This window comes from Tachyglossus aculeatus, chromosome 20, assembly GCF_015852505.1.
Source record: "Tachyglossus aculeatus isolate mTacAcu1 chromosome 20, mTacAcu1.pri, whole genome shotgun sequence".
Classification (NCBI taxonomy): domain Eukaryota; kingdom Metazoa; phylum Chordata; class Mammalia; order Monotremata; family Tachyglossidae; genus Tachyglossus; species Tachyglossus aculeatus.
The window spans coordinates 12,485,780-12,506,333 of NC_052085.1; the positions used below are offsets into that span (position 1 = coordinate 12,485,780).

The 20,554-nt window shown below is 42.3% G+C and overlaps 1 protein-coding gene across 1 annotated transcript in view; it reads left to right on the forward strand.

The window, feature by feature from the left end:
* COL4A2 (collagen type IV alpha 2 chain) overlaps positions 1–20,554 on the forward strand; it is a 171,263-nt gene that overhangs the window by 33,539 nt on the left and 117,170 nt on the right. Inside the window, exon 4 of the mRNA XM_038762180.1 lies at positions 15,550–15,627. Within this exon, the coding sequence (XP_038618108.1) occupies positions 15,550–15,627 (78 nt within the window). The remainder of the gene's footprint in view (positions 1–15,549; positions 15,628–20,554) is intronic.

The window sequence follows — 20,554 nt, forward strand, 5'->3', positions numbered from 1 at the left end:
TTATCTGCCCACAATGAGCTTACAGTCTAGATGGGGAGACAGACTTTAATAATGAATAGATAATTTGTAGATGTGTACTTAAGTGCTATGGGGCTGATAGTAGGGTTAATTCCAGATACTATTATGCGCCAGTTACTGATAGGCAGCAATTGTGGCACATAGTAAGTGTTTAACAAATACCATTAAAATTTTTTTTTAAATCCATTTCAAAGACTGAGGGGAAAAAAAAATCACTGAAAATCATAAGGCTTGGTGGGGAGGTAAAAGAACAGATAAATCTAAAGAGGCTGCCTGAGTTTTATAATGAATAAATTGCTTTCAGTAAAGATAATTGAAAACTTCCCTGATCCAACCTTGGCCCAGTCCCAATATTACCACTGCATCGAGGAGATACCGGACCAGGCCATTCATTCAATCATATTTATTGAGTGCTTGGAGAGATCTCTTCCTTTGAGGGGATGGGGGAAGGAAGAAACAAAAAAAAAAAAAGGAAAAAAAATGTTAAGGAGCAGCCAAAAAGATTCACTCCTCTGGGCAGCTGGGAAAAGGAGTGATATGTTTTCCTGTATACATCTGGGAAATATTGCAAGCGGAAGGATGACTGAGTTTGAAATACCCTGAAGACTTAAAACAGCGGTCCTCCCCCTCCCTTCCCTCTGGTTTGTTTGGACCAGTTAGGAAATCCTGGCTGTCAAGCTATCTTCCCAGTTCACATTGCATGCCGATTAACAAGGGAGGGGTTTGTATGTAATTTTTTTGTTGTTGTTTGTTTGTATTTTAACCACTGTAAAGGGGAAGAGCAAAGAAGAAATTAAGGATTCTGAGTCAAAAACAGTAAGCCAGGGTGGCTAGCCAGGGTTCAGAGATGCCAGATCATGTTTAAAATGAGTGATTTTTCAGAGGACTTTCTAACAGTGGAAAAGATGAAACATGTTTCAAGTAGTTTTTAAAAATTATTTAAATCTCCTCTGAGGATGGAAATTGCAGGACAAACCAATTTGCTGGGTTTTGAGGGAGTCAGTGGCTTTGTGTTCTCCCACTTTCAAGCAGAAAAGAAAACAGTCATTAATGCTCCAACTTTTCCAGAGACCAGGAACAAATCCAGCAATGGAATCAGGAAGAAAAAAACCTTTTGTTTAGCTTTGTGTTTAGGTGAACACATTAGTAAAATAGGAGTATTTGGAGGTCTTGGGAAATGTCCTGAAAAACAGAATTCTCATTTTCACAGATTTGGGAATTTTGCTCACCTTGGCCCTGAGGTCACTCAGATGTTCGGTTAAGGGACATCTGAATGAATAAATATCCTCATTGAATTGATCTGTGCATCATACTCTACAATCAATCATTTCACTGAGAGCTTCTGTGTACAGAACACTGTATTTAGAGCTAGGAAGCGTGCAGCATAACAGAGTTGGTAAACATGGTCCCTGCCCAGGAAGAGCTTACAGTCTAGAGGTAGGAAAGAAAAAAAAAGGTAGATCTCATTTCTTAAAAAGTCTGTGTTTGATAATATAAGAGATGAAAAAATTTACACATACAAGCCCACACACATAAGCAAAGCACAGGAAAGAATCCAACATGATTCAAGTGAAATACAATTTGCATTTAGACTCTGGCTTTCACACTCTGTCCTTTTCCTCCGTCTTTAAAGGGAGTCCATTACTTAATCAATCAATCATATTTATTGAGCGCTTACTGTGCGCAGAGCACTGTACTAAGTGCTTGGGAAGTACAAGTTGGCAACATATAGAGACGGTCCCTACCCAACAGTGGGCTCACAGTCTAGAAGGGGGAGACAGAGAACAAAACCAATCACTACACTACACTTTATCACTACAACATGTACTGTGTGCACTGTACTAAGCACTTGGGAGAGTACAACAGAGTTGGCAGACACGTTTATCTCCATTCTAACAGCTTGTCCTACTCATTAAATGTAAGGATTCTTCCCCAGACAAATCCCTCCAGTATTGATTAATCAGTCGCCCACTTTGGGATCTATTATCTTACTTTTCCTAAAACCCTACTTTAAGAGTGGACTTGAATTTCAAACCAGACCCGGGTAGAATCAGATTCTTTGCTCGACTGACCAGTCATTCAGTCAGTCAAATTTTTTGAGTGCTGTCTGTGTGCAGAATTAGGCACTTGGAAGAGTACAGTGCAATATAACAGACATATTCCCCGCCCACAACGAGCTTACAGTATAGAGAGTGAGCTCACAGCCTAGAGAAAGAGCTTACAGTCTACCAGACATTTTGGTTTGCCCATTGCCATGAAACCTCTAGGAAATACCGCCAGATTTGCAAACCAATTCTGATGGCTTGCCAGATATCAAATGTTTGTGGGATGGCCATCTGTAGGAGAAGCCTGGCTCCAACTTCAAAAGATTCCCACCCTTCCTGAGGCAGAGCAGAGCACTTGGTTAGCTGCTCCTAAGGGAAAGTGGAGCATTGTCGAAGACGTTTTAAGAAAAACTGAGCATTTCAGACTTTGAAACTGCTGTATTGCCTTGAAGAGGTGGAAAGGCAGCGTGGCTCAGTGGAAAAGAGCCTGGGGTTTGGAGTCAGAGGTCATGGGTTCAAATCCCGACTCTGCCATTTGTCAGCTGTGTGACTTTGGGCAAGTCACTTCACTTCTCTGGGCCTCAGTTCCCTCATCTGTAAAATGGGAATTAAGACTGTGAGCCCCACGTGGGACAACCTGATCACCTTGTAACTTCCCCAGCGCTTAGAACAGTGCTTTGCATGTAGTAAGCGCTTAATAGATGCCATTATTATTATGTGGGACAGGGGCTGTGTCCGACCTGATTAGCTTGTATCTACCGCATACTTAATACAGTGCCTGCCACGTAGCAAATTCTTTACAAGTAACATTAGAAAAAAAAGTGAGGTCAATGGAAAGGGCATTTTGGATGAAAACAGGGCTCACAGTCTCAGTAGGAGGGAGAGCAGGTAGCAAATCAAGACTCTGAGCTCCTTAAAACACGTCTGCTAACGCTGTTGTGTTCTGTTGTACTCTCCCAAGTGCTTAGTTCCGTGCTCTGCACATAGTAAATGCTCAGTAAGTACCATTGATGATGAATCACCACTTTCCAGACTAGGAAACTGAAAGACAGAGAAGTTACGTGACTTGCCCAAGGTCACGCAGCCAGCATGTGGGTGGACCCAGGATTAAAACCCAGCTCCTCTGACTCCCAAGCCCATGCCCGGTCAAATAAGCCACGCTGCACCTGGTAGATGCCTTAATTTGGAGCACAAAACCTAGATATTGGATCTGGTATAAACCCCTCATTGGAAAACCCTACAGCGAAACACTCTTTCCCCCAGAAGAAATTAGGAGTAGCCAGTCTTGCAAGCAACTTGAAACTGAAACAACCAGCTAAATATCCTGAATTAATTATTATGTTGTTGTTGATTTTTTTTTAAATGGGAAGCCTAAAAGCACTTGTACTTTTATCAGTTCTCCCTTGTTTCCATGTTTGTTTTATTGCCAGAACATGGATATTTCCTGGCTTTTGTTGCACTGAGTCAGCTCTGTTTTGAATGGACAGGAGTATAATGAAAACGGATATGTAAGAGGGGCCAGATGACATCACTTGAAATTTTTGAGGAAGTTCACTATTTGGTTGTTTATAATCTCAGCATGTTAGTTGTTTGTACTCTGATAAGAGCATTTTTGGTGTGTAAAGGTAATAATCTTTGTTACCCAGACGGTGTTTTGTAAATCACTGTCTACTTCATGGAGTGGAGGACAGGGAGTCAGAAGGTCTTGGAAGAAATCTGAAGCCATTCTGAACACTGGGTGATCTTAGGAAAGAAGATCTGCTTTAGTTCACCTAGTTTAAATTGTGGTTAGCCAACTGCTTATGGAGTAGAAAAAGTATAAAATGGTCCCAAAATAGCCAATACTTCAATAATAATAATAATGGCGTTTAAGTGCTTCCTATTTTTTTGGCATTTGTTAAGTGCTTACTCTGTGCAAAGCACTGTTCTAAGCGCTGGGGAGGTTACAAGGTGATCTGGTTGTCCCATGGGGGTCTCACAGTCTTCATCCCCATTTTACAGATGAGGGAGCTGAGGCACAGAGAAGTTAAGTGACTTGCCCAAAGTCACACAGCTGACAGTTGGCGGAGCCAGGATTTGAACCTCTGACTCCAAAGCCCGGGCTCTTTCCACTGAGCCACGCTGCTTCCCTATTTGCGGTACTGTACTAAGCACTAAGGTAGATATAAGGAAATATGGTTGGACATAGTCCCTGTCCCACATGGGGCTCACAGTCTTAATCCCCATTTTACAGATGAGGGAACTGAGGCAAAGAGAGGCTAAGTGACTTGCCCAAGTTCACACAACAGACAAGTGGCAGAGCTGGGATTAGAACCCAGGTCCTTCTGAGTCCCAGGCTCTATCCACTAGGCCACGCTGCTTCTCTAAACTTTAGAGAATATCTACTTCAGATTCTGTAATATTTATTTTCCTGAATATCTTCAGTCACTGAAACAGATGGTTCATCAGTCAATGGTATTTGAGTGCTTATGGTGTGCAGAGCACTGTATGAAGCATTTGGGAAAGTTAAGAATAATAATGATGGCATTTATTAAGCGCTTACTATGTGCAAAGCACTGTTCTAAGCGCTGGGGAGGTTACAAGGTGATCAGGTTGTCCCACGGAGGGCTCACAGTCAGTCCCCATTTTACAGGTGAGGTAACTGAGGCACAGAGAAGTTAAGTGACTTGCCCAAAGTCACACAACTAACAATTGGCAGAGCTGGGATTTGAACCCATGACCTCTGACTCTTTCCACTGAGCCACGCTTCTTCTTCAGCAGAAGTGGTAGAAACAGAGAAGCTGCTTGGCCTGGTGGTTAGAGCATGGGCTTGGGAGTCAAAAGGACTTGGGTTCTAATCCCAGCCCCGCCATTCATCTGCCATGTGACCTTGGGTAAGTCACTAATGAACTGATGGAATTGTGAACTGATACAGAAACAGAATGCAGACTGCTTAAATAGAGACCCAAGTCCAATGGTCATTTACATGTCCTGCTGAAACAATGCTGACCTGATACGATTTTTTTTGTTAACGTAGGGTTTTCAAGAATGCAGTCATCAGCTCATTGTGGGTGGGGAACATGTACTCTCCCAAGAGCTTAGTATAGTGCTCTGCACATAGTAAGTGTTCAATAAATACTATTGCTGCTGATGCTAGAACAGGGATGGGTATATATTTAAGGTATTTGTGCAACATCGTAGCCTAGTGGAATTCGGAAGACCTGGAGACCCAAATTCTAGTCCCAAATCCTGTGTGTGCTGTGTGATCTTAGTAAGCGCTTAACTTGTATCCCCCCCAGCGCTTCGAACACTGCTTTGCACATAGTAAGCGCTTAACAAATGCCATTATTATTATTAACGAATACCATAAAAATCCCTCTGCCTCAGTTTCCTCATGTATGAAATGGGGGTGAAATAACTGTTGATGATGGTATTTGAGTGCTTACTATGTACCAGGCACTGTTCTAAGCACTGGGATAGTACTGTCCTCCCTCTCTCTTAGACTCTGAGCCCCCTGACAGACAGGTACTGGATCTGCTCTGATTATCCTGTATCTACCGTCACACTAAGCACAGTGCTTAGAACTTAATAAGCCCTTGAAAAACACCTTTGTTATCATTACCATCCATTCATGTGGATATAGCTGAAAAGTCATGCATGATTGATAAGAAGCCTTCCCCAATTAAGCCCTCTTTTCTCCAACTCCTCCCTTCTGCATCGTATATGTACTTGGATCTGTCCCCTGTGAGCACCTGGTATTCACTCCACCCCACAGCACTTAAGTACGCAGCTGTAATTTATGTATTTATTTATATTGAAATCTGTCTCACCACCCTAGACTGTAAGCTCCTTGTGGGCAGGGAAAATATCTACCAACTCTGTTGGATTGTACTTTCCCAAGCACTTAGTACAGTATCTGCAGTCAGTAACTACTCAATACATACCAGTTATTGATTGATATTTCATTTCCAAACACGTGCTTGTAAATGTTTCTCTCTGCTGTGCTGATGTGTTTGTATCTTACAGCATCTACATATCGGTTTCCTGATCTTCATTCATTCAGTTCATTCAATCAATCGTATTTATTGAGTGCTTACTCTGTGCAGAGCACTGTACTAAGGGCTTGGGAGAGTACAATACAGAAGATTTTCTTTTTATGGTATTTAAGTGCTTACTATGTGCCAAGAAGCAGTGTGGCTCAGTGGAAAGAGCCTGGGCTTTGGAGTCAGAGGTCATGGGTTCAAACCCCGGCTCCACTAATTGTCAGCTGTGTGACTTTGGGCAAGTCACTTAACTTCTCTGTGCCTCAGTTACCTTATCTGTAAAAATGGGAATTAAGACTGTGAGCCCCCCGAGGGACAACCTGATCACCTTGTAACCTCCCCAGCGCTTAGAACGGTGTTTTGCACATAGTAAGCACTTAATAAATGCCATTATTATTATTACTAAGACCTGGGGTATATCAGTCAATCAATTGTATTTATTGAGCACGTACTGTACTAAGCACTTGGAAGAGTACAGCACAACAATATAACAGACACATTCCCTGCCCACAGTGAGGATACAGTCTAGAGGAGCGTACATACAACTAATGAGAACGGACACAGTTTGCATCCCACGTGGGGCTCGCAGTCTTAATCCCCGTTTTACAGATGAGGGAACCGAATCACAGTGAAGCCACTTGCCCAAGGTCACTCAGCAGACAAGTGGCGGAGCTGGGATTAGAACCCAGGTCCTTCCGATTCCCAGGCCCAGGAAATATCTACTAGGCCACGCTGAGGGAAACTTCCTCTCATGTAGAAAGAAACCCCTCTCGCATGACTGCTATGGTGCCAGACTGATATTTTCTGTGGGCCTCCAAGATCGCATGGGCCTCATTTCAACTCCCCTCAGGACACCTGCTTGGAAATCCACCTCTCCACTATCCTCCTCAGACATCCCGCCCAGAAAAACAACTTTGCAGTGAGCATCGCCTCGATACCTACGAGCCGCCTTTTTTTCCAGGGCCACGTAGCTGAAATTTTTGTGCTACCATGTTAAGTATTGATGGTAGTTGTCAATTAACCAGGTTCCTAGGTTAACTGGTAGGCATGAGCAAGCATTCAATCTCGAGGCTAAAGAGCCCTTCTGCAGACTGGCTCGGTCTTATATTTTTTGAGTACTATCATGCTGACAAAAGAACTAATCTCAGGATGCTAAAATGGCTTTTGAGCCAGTTATCACTATTGCGATTATGATGCACATAAATTCCATGAACTCTGGAGACCCTAAAGAGATTAAAGACCTCTATGGATCTGTATAGTAATTATGGTATTTGTTTTTTCTGTGGGGGCAGGGGTGTTCACGGGGTTTTTTTCAGCGCATACTATATGCCAGGCACTGTACTAAGGGCTGGGGTAGATACAAGTTTAGCAGATTGGACACAATCTCTGTCCCAAAGGAGACTCACGGTCTTAATCCTCATTTTACAGATGAGGTAACTGAGGCCCAGAGAAGTGAAGTGGCTACCCCAAGATCACACAGTAAGCAACCGACAGAGCTGGGATTAGAACCCAGGTCCTCTGAATCCCAGACTGGTGGGATTCAGATCCCATCATGATTTGGTGGTGGGGGCAGAAGGGTCTTGGTTAGCATTTTTCAGTAAGGAGGAGGACATTTCAGTCTAATTAATGCTATGATTAATTGAACTCATGGACTAGGCTATCCAGCACTTTGAGTGTTCACCCGCCATCGGTGAAAGCTCTAAGTTTGTTCCTCTAATGAAAATGTTTTACTGTTGAATCAAAACATTTATTCTAAAAGACTGTGATGGAATTTGCCTGTTTATATTAGTGATGCATGTAGGTTTCCCAAGAGAAAAGCCTCAAAAAATGCATTTCCCACAATCAACCGAAGACGAAGCGATATGGCTGCTATAGTGGTTTTATCGAACAGAATTAAAAATAAAAGCGATCATTCGATCAAAATTAGGAAACTGTTTTTGGAAACGAAGGGATACTGGATTGATAGATACTATGTTTCAGTACAGGAAGCCTGACCCCAGTGAAGAACTTCATCGTTCAAGATCTTGCCTTACTGTTTGATATTGAGTGTCACCCAGAAATGACCTAATGGAAACGCTCAAGAAACAAGACAGAGTCCTTGTTTCAGAGAGCTATAATTTAACCATCCTCATCTTCTTCTTCTTCCTCCTCTCCATCTCATCATCGACAATATTTTTTGAGTCCCGACAATAAGCAGAACACTCTATTCTTTTTGTGGCTTTCACTGTACCGTTTTCCCAAAAGAGTTCATTTTCCTCAAGTGGATAGGCCCTGTTCTGCTACTAATTACTTAAACTCTTAATGACCAAATAGAATTTCACACCCATTCTGAAAGTGAAGGCATTATTCACAGAACTGAATCCCTGGAGAAGCAGTGTGGCCTAGTGGAAAGAGCACAGGAGAGGAATCAGGAGATAGACCTGCGTTCTAATCCTGGTTCTGCCATTTGATAATAATGTGGCATTGGTCAAGTGCTTACTATGTGGCAAGCACTGTTGTAAGCACTGGACAAGATGCCGTGTGACCTTGGACAAGTCACTTAACGTCTCAGTGCTTCGGTTTCCTCATCCGTAAAATAGGAATTAAGTGCCTGTTCTCCCTCATCCTGAAAATGGTGAGGGCTTTGTGGGACAGGGACTGTGTCCAACCTGATTATCTTGTAATTACCACAGGGCTTGGCGCATAGTAAGCAGCATGGCGTAGTGGATGGAGCATGGGTCTGGGAGCAGAAGGTCAGGGGTTCTAATCCCGGCTCTGCCACTTTTTTTAAAAATAATGCATTTATTAAGTGCTTACTATGTGCAAAGCACTGTTCTAAGTGCTGAGAAGGTTACAAGGTGATCAGGTTGTCCCATGGGGGGCTCACAGTCTTAATCCCCATTTTGCAGATGAGGTAACTGAGGCCCAGAGAAGTTAAGCGACTTGCCCAAAGTCACACAGCTGGCAATTGGCAGATGGGATTTGAACCCATGACCTCTGACTCCAAAGCCCGTGTTCTTTTCCACTGAGCCACGCTGCTTCTCTGCTGTGTGTCTGCTGTGTGACCTTAGGCAATTCACTTCACGTCTCTGGGCCTCCGTTACCTCATCTGTAAAATGGGGTTTGAGACCATGAGCCCCACGTGGGACAGGGACTGTATCCAACCTAGTTTTGCTGGTATCCACCCCAGGGCTTAGTACAGTGCCTGACATATAGTAAGCCCTTAACAAATACCATAATTATTATTATTAATTCTTAAGCACTTAACAAAATTATTGTTATCGTTTTGGAGGTATTGCATCCTGATTCTTCCCGAAATAGAGAAATCTGAATGAATGGCAGAGGCTTCAGAAAAAAAAACATTGCTTGAGTGGTGTGGCTGCTTTATGAATTTCCTCTAGCATATACCTTGTATTATTTGTACCATGTTGGAATTATTTCCTTAATTTTTAAAGCTGCATGTGAGGAAATGGCTTATATTTCCTGTTTTGATAAACTAATAGAATTAAATAGGGAACTTTGTTCTCAACTTGGCTCTCCACTCAGTCTCTCCGTTGTTAAAAGATCAGTCTCAAAGGAACTGTAGCCCAGGCAGGCAGCGAAGTTCATGACGTGTGGATCAGTGTCTATTAAATAGAAAATGGATTACTTTACAATAATACACATTATTCATCTTTTCTGTCCAGAGCAATGTTCTATTATGGAGAGTGGCAGAAGTCTGTGTGTACAATTCTGTAAATCCTCTGCAGAGAATTTCCTTCTGTTGGCTGGAGGTGTATTGGCATGAAAAGATTGTCTGGGGACAAGACGTTTCTTAAAACATGGTTGAGAACAAAATATTCTTTGTTTGTGCACAAATGAGTTTTGTTCTTACATCTTCTTATAAATTTGATTAATTATACGTCCATTATTCATGGGTAAAGTTCAGAGACCTGACCAACAGTTTCCCAGTCTTTTTGCTGCTTTTGAATAAGCCTAAAACGAGAGTAAGACATCTGTTCTCTCTATGCATCCGTATTTCTTATTTCTAGTGATGGAATTGGAATTTGAGGAGAAGAAAGTTTTAGTATTTGTTTACTAACACTTAACTATCGCCACTTAAAAACTTCTTGTGCATAAACAGAAAATTTGGAATACTGGAAGCAGAATTGATTCCTGGAAGCTGGGCCGTGAACTTGGAATGTTTTAAGGAGAACAGTTTCTCATAGGAATAATGTCTTCAATGTCAAAAGAAAAAGCAAAACAAAAAGAGGAGAAGCAGCACGGCCCGGTGGATAGACTGTAGGCCTGGGAATCAGAAGGACCTGGGTTCTAATCCCTACTCTACAACTTGTCTGCTGTGTGATCTTGGGCAAGCCACTTCACTTCACTGTGCCTCCGTTACCTCATCTGTAAAGTGGGTATTAAGACTGTGAACCCCTTGTGGGACGAGGACTGTGTCCAACCTGCTTAGCTTGTATCTACCCCAGCACTTAGCACAATGCCTGACACATAGTAAGAGCTGAATGAATACCATACAATTAAAAAAAATAAGTAAATGGGGGATTTGTTGCTAAACCAAAATTATTCAGAATTGTGCATCAGTCAATTAGAGCTAGCAGAATGGGTAGCTACATTTTTGTATTTATAAGCAGTCAATCCATGGTATTTCTTGAGGATGATAATAATAATGGTGTGGAGCTCATACTGTGTGTCAAGCACTGTTTTAAGCGCTGGAGTTGATACAAGCTAATCAGGCCAGACCCAGTGAGCCCCTTTTAGACTGTGAGCCCACTGTTGGGTAGGGACTGTCTCTATGTGTTGCCAACTTGGACTTCCCAAGCGCTTAGTACAGTGCTCTGCACACAGTAAGCACTCAATAAATACGATTGATTGATTGATTAAGAGCCGAATGTGGCTCCCCAAGTCCTTGACCGAGAAGCAACATGGCTGAAGTGGGATAAGGGAAAGAAGGGGCGGGAAGGGAGACTTCTTCTCCGCAGCAATTGGACCAGGTGTGGCTTTTGGATCCCGGCCTATGTCGGCAATTAGGGCATGACAGATCCCGGATTATCCGTATCGTGTGTGGGAGCGGGGGTATCCCAGCAAATGAAAATTGGCTTCCAACAGGCGTAGCAGTCCAAAGTTTGGAGCTGAGGCAGCTGGACTCATGGTGCAGCTGTTTGCTTGGTTCTCAGAGATAAGCAAACAAAATGCAGAGCGGCAACGCATTCAGAAATCCTGTAGGGACTTAAATATGGCATTGAACAAAGTCTTGTGTTTCAAATCGTATTTTTGACTGGACTCACCTCAGTCTATTTGGGTCGTTGTTTCTGAAAAAGCTGTCTTTTTTAATATAAGCTGATCGATTGTGCGACACTTCTAAAAACCTACCCTTAAGAAGTCAGAAAACCATTTAGAATAACGTGACGGAACATAATTTGAGCCTAAATACACTACCTTGGTTTCCTGTAGTAATAATAGTAATGGCATTTGTTAAGCGCTTACTAAGTGCAGAGCACTGTTCTAATACAAGGTGATCAAGTTGTCCCACGTGGGGCTCACAGTCTTAATCCCCATTTTACAGATGAGGTAACTGAGGCACAGAGAAGTTAAGTGACTTGCCCAGAGTCACACAGCTGGCAGTTGGCAGAGCCGGGATTTGAACCCATGACCTCTGACTCCGCAGCCCGTGCTCTTTCCACTGCGCCACGCTGCTTCTCCTGTAGTGATTTTAATCCTTGGTTTTCTGCAGTGCTTTTATTGCCAAAGCGCTCTCACGTTAATTAGTTCATTTCAGCCCTCGACAACCCCATGAGGTAGGGAGAGAAGGCAGGTAGGTACCATCCCCATTTTACAGATGAGGAAACTGAGGTACAGAGAAGTTAAGTGACTCGCCCACAGTTACACGGCAGGTTAGGGGGACAGGGTGGCTCAGTGGATAGAGCAGGGACATGGAAGTCAGAATGACCTGGATTCCAATCCCGGCTCCACCGCTTTGCTGTTTGACCTTATGCAAGTCACTTCACTTCTGTATGCCTCAGTTGTCTCATCTGTAAAATGGGGATTGAGACTGTGAGCCTCAATTAGGACAGGGACTGTGTCCAACCCGATTTGCTTGTATCCACCCCAGCACTTAACACAGTGCCTGGCACATAGTAAGCACTTAACAGATAACATCCCAAAGTGAGCCCAGGCTTGGGGGGAATCCAGACCCTTCAGAGAAGCAGCGTGGCTCAGTGGAAAGAGCCCGGGCTTTGGAGTCAGAGGTTATGGGTTCAAATCCCGGCTCCGCCAACTGTCAGACGTGTGGCTTTGGGCAAGTCACTTCACTTCTCTGTGCCTCAGTTCCCTCATCTGTAAAATGGGGATTAAGACTGTGAGCCCCCCGTGGGACAGCCTGATCACCTTGTAACCTCCCCAGCGCTTAGAACAGTGTTTTGCACATAGTAAGTGCTTAATAAATGCCATTATCATCATCATCATCATCTAAACCTGCTCCCTCCCTGACTCCAGACCTCAAAGAGAACTCTAGACGCCATCCAAGATGGCCTGCTTCCATTCTACTACCAGGCTACTCTTTTACCTACGTAAAAGCATTTTGGTTTATTCATTCAGTCCTTCCCTTCCCATTCTCCTTCCCTTCCCCACAGCACCTGTATATATGTATATATGTTTGTACATATTTATTACTCTATTTATTTATTTATTTATTTTACTTGTACATATCTATTCTATTTCTATTTATTTTATTTTGTTAGTATGTTTGGTTTTGTTCTCTGTCTCCCCCTTTTAGACTGTGAGCCCACTGTTGGGTAGGGACTGTCTCTATGTGTTGCCAATTTGTACTTCCCAAGCGCTTAGTACAGTGCTCTGCACATAGTAAGCGCTCAATAAATACGATTGATTGATTGATTGATTGATTCAGTCGTATTTAGAGAAGCAGCCTGGCTCGGTGGAAAGAGCACAGGCTTTGGAGTCAGAGGCCATGGGTTCAAATCCCAGCTCCACCAATTGTCAGCTGTGTGACTTTGGGCAAGTCACTTAACTTCTCTGGGCCTCTTACCTCATCTGTAAAATGGGGATTAAGACTGTGAGCCCCATGTGGGACAACCTGATTACCTTGTATCCCCCCCCTGCACTTAGAGCAGTGCTTGGCACATAGTAAGCACTTAATAAATGCTATCATTATTATTATTATTATCTATTAAGCGCTTATTGTGTGCAAAGCTCTGTACTAAGCGCTTGGGAAAGTATAATACAGTAATAAACAGTGACAATCCCTGACCACAACAAGCTCACAGTCTATCTGCATTAGTCTACCTATTCTGAAATCTGGGTGAAAATATGCGTTGGAAAGGTCAATTGCTTGAAAATTGGATGAACATTGATATATTGTAAGCACAGAGTACTGCAGATACACTAGAGTCATAAATTACTGTTTTAATCACTATTAACTTCATTCAGAATGTTCAGAAAAATATGCCTTCAAGCACTATGATCTCCCTAAAGAAATGTGATTTTTTTTTGAGAAATTTGAGACAGTCAATCGCTTGAAAATTGGATGAACATTGATATATTGTAAGCACAGAGTACTGCGGATACACTAGAGTTATAAATTACTGTTTTAATCACTATTAACTTCATTCAGAATTTTCAGAAAAATATGCCTTCAACCACTATGATCTCCCTAAAGAAATGTGATTTTTTTTGAGAAATTTGAGACGGTCAATCGCTTAAAAATTGGATGAACGTTGATACATTGTAAGCACAGAGTACTGCAAATACACTAGAGTCATAAATTACTGTTTTAATCACTATTAGGTTCATTCAGAATGTTCAGAGCAATGTGCCTATCAACCTCTATGATCTTCCAAAAGAAATATGACTTTTTTAGATATTTTCAAGGGTTGTGAGGATTTCAACACATGCTCGCGTAGCTTTAAAATAAAAAATCACACAAGTGAAACATGCCCCCCACCCCCAACTCATTCTATCACTATGGGACATGCCTCCTAGAAATTGAGAAGGAAGCAGAAAATAGAATAATGTTGTTCCAAGAGATCAAAAAGTGACTTCTGTTCTATCAGTATCAGCACCAGGTAATATTTAGCATAACCCGATATATTCTTGACCTTTTTCAGGGCATCTCATTGAGGGAGCGGGAGAAGCAGCGTAGCCTAGTGGATAGAGCACGGGCCTGGTTTCTAATCCTGACTCTGACACTTGTCTGCTGTGTGATGTTGGCCAAGTCGCTTCTCTTCTCTGTGCCTCAGTTACCTCATCTGTAAAATGAGGATTGAGACGGTGAGCCCCACATGGGGCAGGGACTGCGTCCGATCCAATTTGCTGGTGTCCACCCCGTGCAATACCTGGCACATAGTAAGCGCTTAACAAAAATCCACAATTATTACTATTATTATCATTATCATCCTTTGTGAGTGCTGCATAGGGAAACCAGGAGAAACTGTAAAATGCAAATGAAAATATCAATAGGAAAGCCTCAGACAATTGGCTGTTGTATGAAGAGAACCCGGGGTATTCTCGTGTGCTATCTAGGTGGATTTCTTCATCTATAATAATAATTATTATTGAGTTATCAAGTGGTTACTGTGTATCAAGCACTGTTCTTAGTGCTGGGTGGATACAAGTTAATCACGTGGACACTGTTTCTGTCCCAGATAGGGCTGCTATTCTGTGTCAGAGGGTGAACTGGTATTTAATCTCCACTTTCCAGATGAGGAAACTGAGGCACAGAGAGTTAATTGACTTGCCCAGCTTCACACAGCAGGCAGTTGGCAGACCCGGGATTAGAACCCAGATCTCCTGAATCCCAGGCCCATGCTCGTTGTGCCTGCTTCTATAAAATGAGACAGCACAGTCCATGTAATCCAGATAGGTGTGAATGAAACTGAATTAAAAGAATAAAATGCTTTGCAGGCATAATCATTAAAATGGATAACCATTGGGAAAAAAATAAATGAATAGTTTTCAGCATATTAGTGTGCTAATTCCCCATAACTGTGGTTGGTCAAAAATTTACCCCTAACTACATACTAACAGCAAGAAACAGGGTGGTTTAGTGGAAAGAGCACGGGCTTGGGAGTCAGAGGACCTGGGTTCAAATCCCGGCTCCGCCACTTGTCTGCTGTATGACGTTGGACAAACCATGTAACTTCTCTGTGCCTCAATTACCTCATCTGGAAAATGGGGATTAAGACTGTGGGCCCCACGTGGGACAACCTGATTGCCTTTTATATACCCCAATGCTTAGAACAGTGCTTGGCACATAGTAAGCGTTTAACAAATACCATAATACTAATTATTATTATTAACAGCATAAAGATAAACCCTCTGCCCCAAACTTTTTGTACCAATGTCTCATTATTTGAAGTACCAGACTTTGGATAAGGCATTTTATTTTTTCATCCCACTGCACACGTTCTGCAATCTTTGGCTGTGGAAGGTAATGGAAATTAATATTTGCCTTGTGGTTTGTCTTTCAGGGTGTGAAATTTGACGTTCCCTGTGGAGGAAGAGACTGCAGTACAGGTTGCAAGTGTTTTCCGGAGAAAGGAGGACGTGTAAGTGCTGACATTTTCCTGATTCATACACTTGTGCTTGGAACTCAGTTTATACAAAGATGATTTTTCACTACAAAAATCTTGCCCTTGATTACCGCTCATTGTTCCTGCACTTCCTTTCTAAATATAAACACATTTAGATTGCTTAAATTAAGCCATTATGTGCCCTTCTGGAAAATTTAAGGAAGAAGCATTATTTGCTTCAAGGACAAGCCACAATACCGCACATACTTTATCCTGTGGATAATCCCAGGATAACCATCTGAATAGTGTCATTTTGAAAAGTTTCCAAGTATACCTACTCCTGGCTATGAGAAATTGTTACGTACAGGGCCGTTATTTTTCTTTTGTTCTCTTAAATGGTTATGCCCTCATACTGGGTAGAGAATGGCAACTCGAACTGTTTCTATTGGCAACTTTCAGAATGCTGTGCATTTTTGTTGGTTGGCGATTAGTCATTTCTCCTGTAGACTGCCAAAAAGAGGAAAGGGCAGACTGAAAAGTTGGTACGTAATAGTATTGAGCAATCAGCTCCCAGTTATCCAGGTTTGCTCCTCTCCTTTCTCCTTCCTGCTTCCATCTCTCTGGAGGACCCTTCAAGCCCCTCCAACACTGGGGAGGCAGGGAGCTGATAAATAAATGCAACCAAATATGCTCCTTGTTGAGAAGTTTCCTGAATAATGAGGTAAGAAGTAACGGCTCAAAGGAAGCTCACTCATATATTTCAGTAATCCAAGAGATCTCTATCCCCATGCCACAAGCAAACCCACATTTATTGTAGTAAAAGAAAGTATGGCTTGCCCTCACTGAGTCTGAACTTTTTTTTTGCCTCCAAGTAGATTTATTTGGGGCGAAGGAGGATGTTATTTTTGGTAACGTTCTTCTATCGGGCCTGTGATTTCTTCTGTCTGTCTCCTTTGGAGAGTAAAGGAATTTTGGAAAATGCCATTGTCGCGAAGAAATAACTGGGAGTTCTTGCCTGAGTTGGCCTATTTCTCCTGCTGTTCCAACCGCACCCACTCGGTCCCACATTGAACTCCCATGGTCTTCCAGGAGAAAGAATTTTGAATGAGTCCTTTCTCTGAAAGTGGGCCTCTTGAACCGTTGACATAAATCATACGTAGGCATAAAAATGTGTTTGGGTAAAATGAATGTACCCCCTAAATGGGAGTGAATCACTTTAAAATTTGCCAGCTATCATTTCTTGCATAGGAGAACTTTATTATTATTATTGTTGTTGTATTTAAGCACTTAAGTATGTGTTAAGTACTGTTCTAAGGGCAGGGGCAGGTAAATCAGGTTGGAAACAGTCCCTGTCCCACAGTCGAGTCATGTAGAAAGAGCACAGGCCTGGGGGTCAGCGACTTGGGTTCTAAACCTAGCTCCCCTCCTTGTCTGCTCTGTGAACTTGGGCAAATCATTTCACTTCTCTATGCTCAATTCCCTCATCCATCAAATGGGGATTAATAATAATAATAATAATAATGGCATTTATTAAGCGCTTACTATGTGCAAAGCACTGTTCTAAGTGCTGGGGAGGTTACAAGGTGATCAGGTTGTCCCACGGGGGGCTCACAGTCTTAATCCCCGTTTTACAGATGAGGTAACTGAGGCCCAGAGAAGTGAAGTGACTTGCCCAAAGTCCCACAGCTGACAATTGGCGGAGCCGGGATTTGAACCCATAACCTCTGACTCCAAAGCCTGGGCTCTTTCCACTGAGCCACACTGCTTAAGACTGTGTGCCCCATGTGGAACATGAACTATGTCCCATCTGATTAGCTTATATCTATCCCAGTGTTTAGTACAGTGCCTGACACATAATAAGCCCTTAACAAATGCCATTTAAGGGAAAAAAAAAAAAGGAGCACCATGTGATCTTTACGTCACGAAATCAAAATGTTTACTCTGGGTTTTGCATTAATAATGAAAGCATTTAATTAAACATTTACCTTTGTCTAAATGCTTGGATAAACACAAGATAATCAGATCAGACAGTCTCTGTCCCACAGCGGGGCTCACAGTCTGAGAGGGAGGAAGGACAGATATCTTAACCCCATTTTACAGATGAGAAAACTGAGGCACAGAGAAGTTAAGTGACTTGCCCAAGGTCTCATGGTAGGCAGAGCCAAGAGTAGATCCCAATCTTCTCTTATTCACGCTCTTTCCCACTAGACCACACTACCTCTCTAGCAGTTGTTTTCTTAAAAAAATCGGTATCATTCATGTCAAGAAAATAAGCGCTTTCCTTTATTTACATTTGTGCTTTTGTATATCCGGACTTGATATAAATCTTTTGTAAAATATTGCAGATAATTATAAAATTATTAAGTGAGTGTGAACCACCTGGCAAGGTAAAATGAAAGTGCTTGAAAATTAGTGTTAAAAGGTGCAGCCTGCTCCTGTCAAGTTCCCTGGGCCCTGGATCTTTTTTTTTTTTCCTTTAAAAGGTTGGGCTTCTTGCATCTTAACAAGTCAAATCTCTTGGAAACAGGAGTTCCAAACAGAACCCAAACAAGCAGCGTGTTGGGTTACCAAGGCCTGTAAAAAAAAAAAAAAAGATATGAGATATTGTTTAAAGGATAACCGGTGGAATAACATTTCCTCTAGTGTCTCGACAATGATTTCACTGTTCCAAAAAAAAAAAAATGACAATTACAATTTCTCAGGTAGATTACTTTTTTTGCCTTAACAAATAAATGACTATCAGGTGGTGTGTGGATCTTAGGATCCGCTTGGCCCATCTGCCCATAATCTGATTGGCCCATGTGATAAAGACACAGTTAAGTTCTTCCCTTCCCCACAGCACCTGTATATATGTATATATGTGTGTACATATTTATTACTCCATTTATTTATTTTACTTGTACATATCTATTGTCTCCCCCTTTTAGACTGTGAGCCCACTGTTGGGTAGGGACTGGCTCTATATGTTGCCAACTTGTACTTCCCAAGCGCTTAGTACAGTGCTCTGCACACTTATAAATACGATTGATTGATTGATTGAAGAGTTCTGGAGCTACATACAAAAGAGAATGCATAGACAGTCCCTACCCACAGGGAGCTTACAGATTAGAAGGGCAGACAGGCAGTAAAATGAATTACAGGTGGCTATGTACATAAGTGCTGTGGATTTTAGAGATGTTGATAAACTCTAACTCCTTAAAAAGAGTCTACAAACCACCACATCCTCACTATCAATCGATCAGTGGTATTAATTGAGCTCGTAAGGGGTGCAGAACACTGCACTAAGCGCTTGGGAGAGTACAAAATAAAGGGACTGGTAGACAGTTTCCCTGCCCACAGGACAACAATGATAAAAATGACTAGGGAGTGATGAGTGAATCCGGAGTGTGTTAGGATGCACCATATAAAAATCCAGGATTCCTAGTCCCATAAGTGCACCATCAGGGATACTGACCAACCCAGACTTCCTTTAGGACTGGGCAAGTCACCTCTCCAAGAGGTCTTCCCTGATGAAGCCTTCTTTTCCTCCACCCCTCTCCCTTCTGTGTTGTCTGTGCACTCGAATTGGTGAATCTCTGGGCATTTGATAGTCACCCCACCCTCAATTCCCCGGCACTTATGTACATATTTTTAAATTATATTAATCATATTTATTGAGTGCTTACTCTGTGCAGAGCACTCTACTAAGCTCCTGAAAGAGTACAGTATAAAAGAGTTAGTAGGCACATCCCCTGCCCACAAGAAGCTTACAGCTTACAGTATAATTATATATATATATTACACAATATGTATAATAAATTTATTTATAAGACTATCTGTCCCCCCTTCTAGACTGTAAACTCATTGTGGTCTACCAACTCTGAATTGTACTCTCCCAAGCACATAATAAGCGCCCAATAAAGACCATTTTAGTATTTGCCATCTTTCCATTTCTTTTTGAATGATTTCAAATCATAAGGACCAGTAGTTTGAGCCCAAAGAGCATGGCCTAGTGGAAAGAGCAAGGGTTTGGGAGTCAGAGACCCTGAGTTCTAATTCCAACTCTGCCAGTTGCTCTGACGATTGCTTGCTGTGTGACCGTGGGCAAGTAACTTCACTTCTCTGTGCCTCAGTTTTCTCAGCCGTAAAATGGGGATTAAATACCTGTTCTCCCTCCTACTTAGACTGTGGGACAGTCATGCGGGACAGGGACTGTTTCTGACCTAATCAACTTGTACCTATCCCAGTGCTTAGAACAGTATTTGACACATAGTGGGTGCTTAAATGCCATTAAAAAAAGAGTTCTGTTGCCTATAGAAAATTAAGGTATGGTTGCTTTGGGCATTTGGCAGATCAAATGCCTGCCATTTTAGGGGTACTTTAATTTGATGAATATTGAGGTAAAAGTTTTCACAGCCGGTCTAATTTTTTTTGAGAATGGATTAGTCCGGAAATTGGTTGAGCAGAATAAATAGTCCGTTTCTTTCTCTGCATTGGGTTGGTCAGTCTCCCGCAAAGGGGTTCATGCTGTATATAAAAATAGGATTGCCCAAATCCCGCTGCTTAGCAAGACGTGTGCATATTTTGTTCTTTCCCACAGATTTCTCCAGGGTCATTTGCAATGTGTTTTCCTGCAGCGCTACCAGAGCAGTGACTAAAAGGCCTGACTGTACAGACTTCCTCACTAGGGAGGGAATTCTAATCCCTGTGAACTTGTGCTAAATGAACCTTATATGGTCACTGCCAGCATCACGGGCTGTACATTACTGGATGATTCTTTGGGCCCGAAGCCAAGTACACACAAATGGGCTATCTATTCTCATTTCTAAGTGGAAACTCTCCCTTGCTCTCCCACCCCCCCACCCATCTTTTGCACTGGAGTTAATATTAATAGAAGCTTCACATCTGGGTGAAGCACCTAAAGCAGGGCTCTTCGAGCATGGCCCTGGGGGTCAGAGGGACCTGAGTTCTAATTCAGGCACTG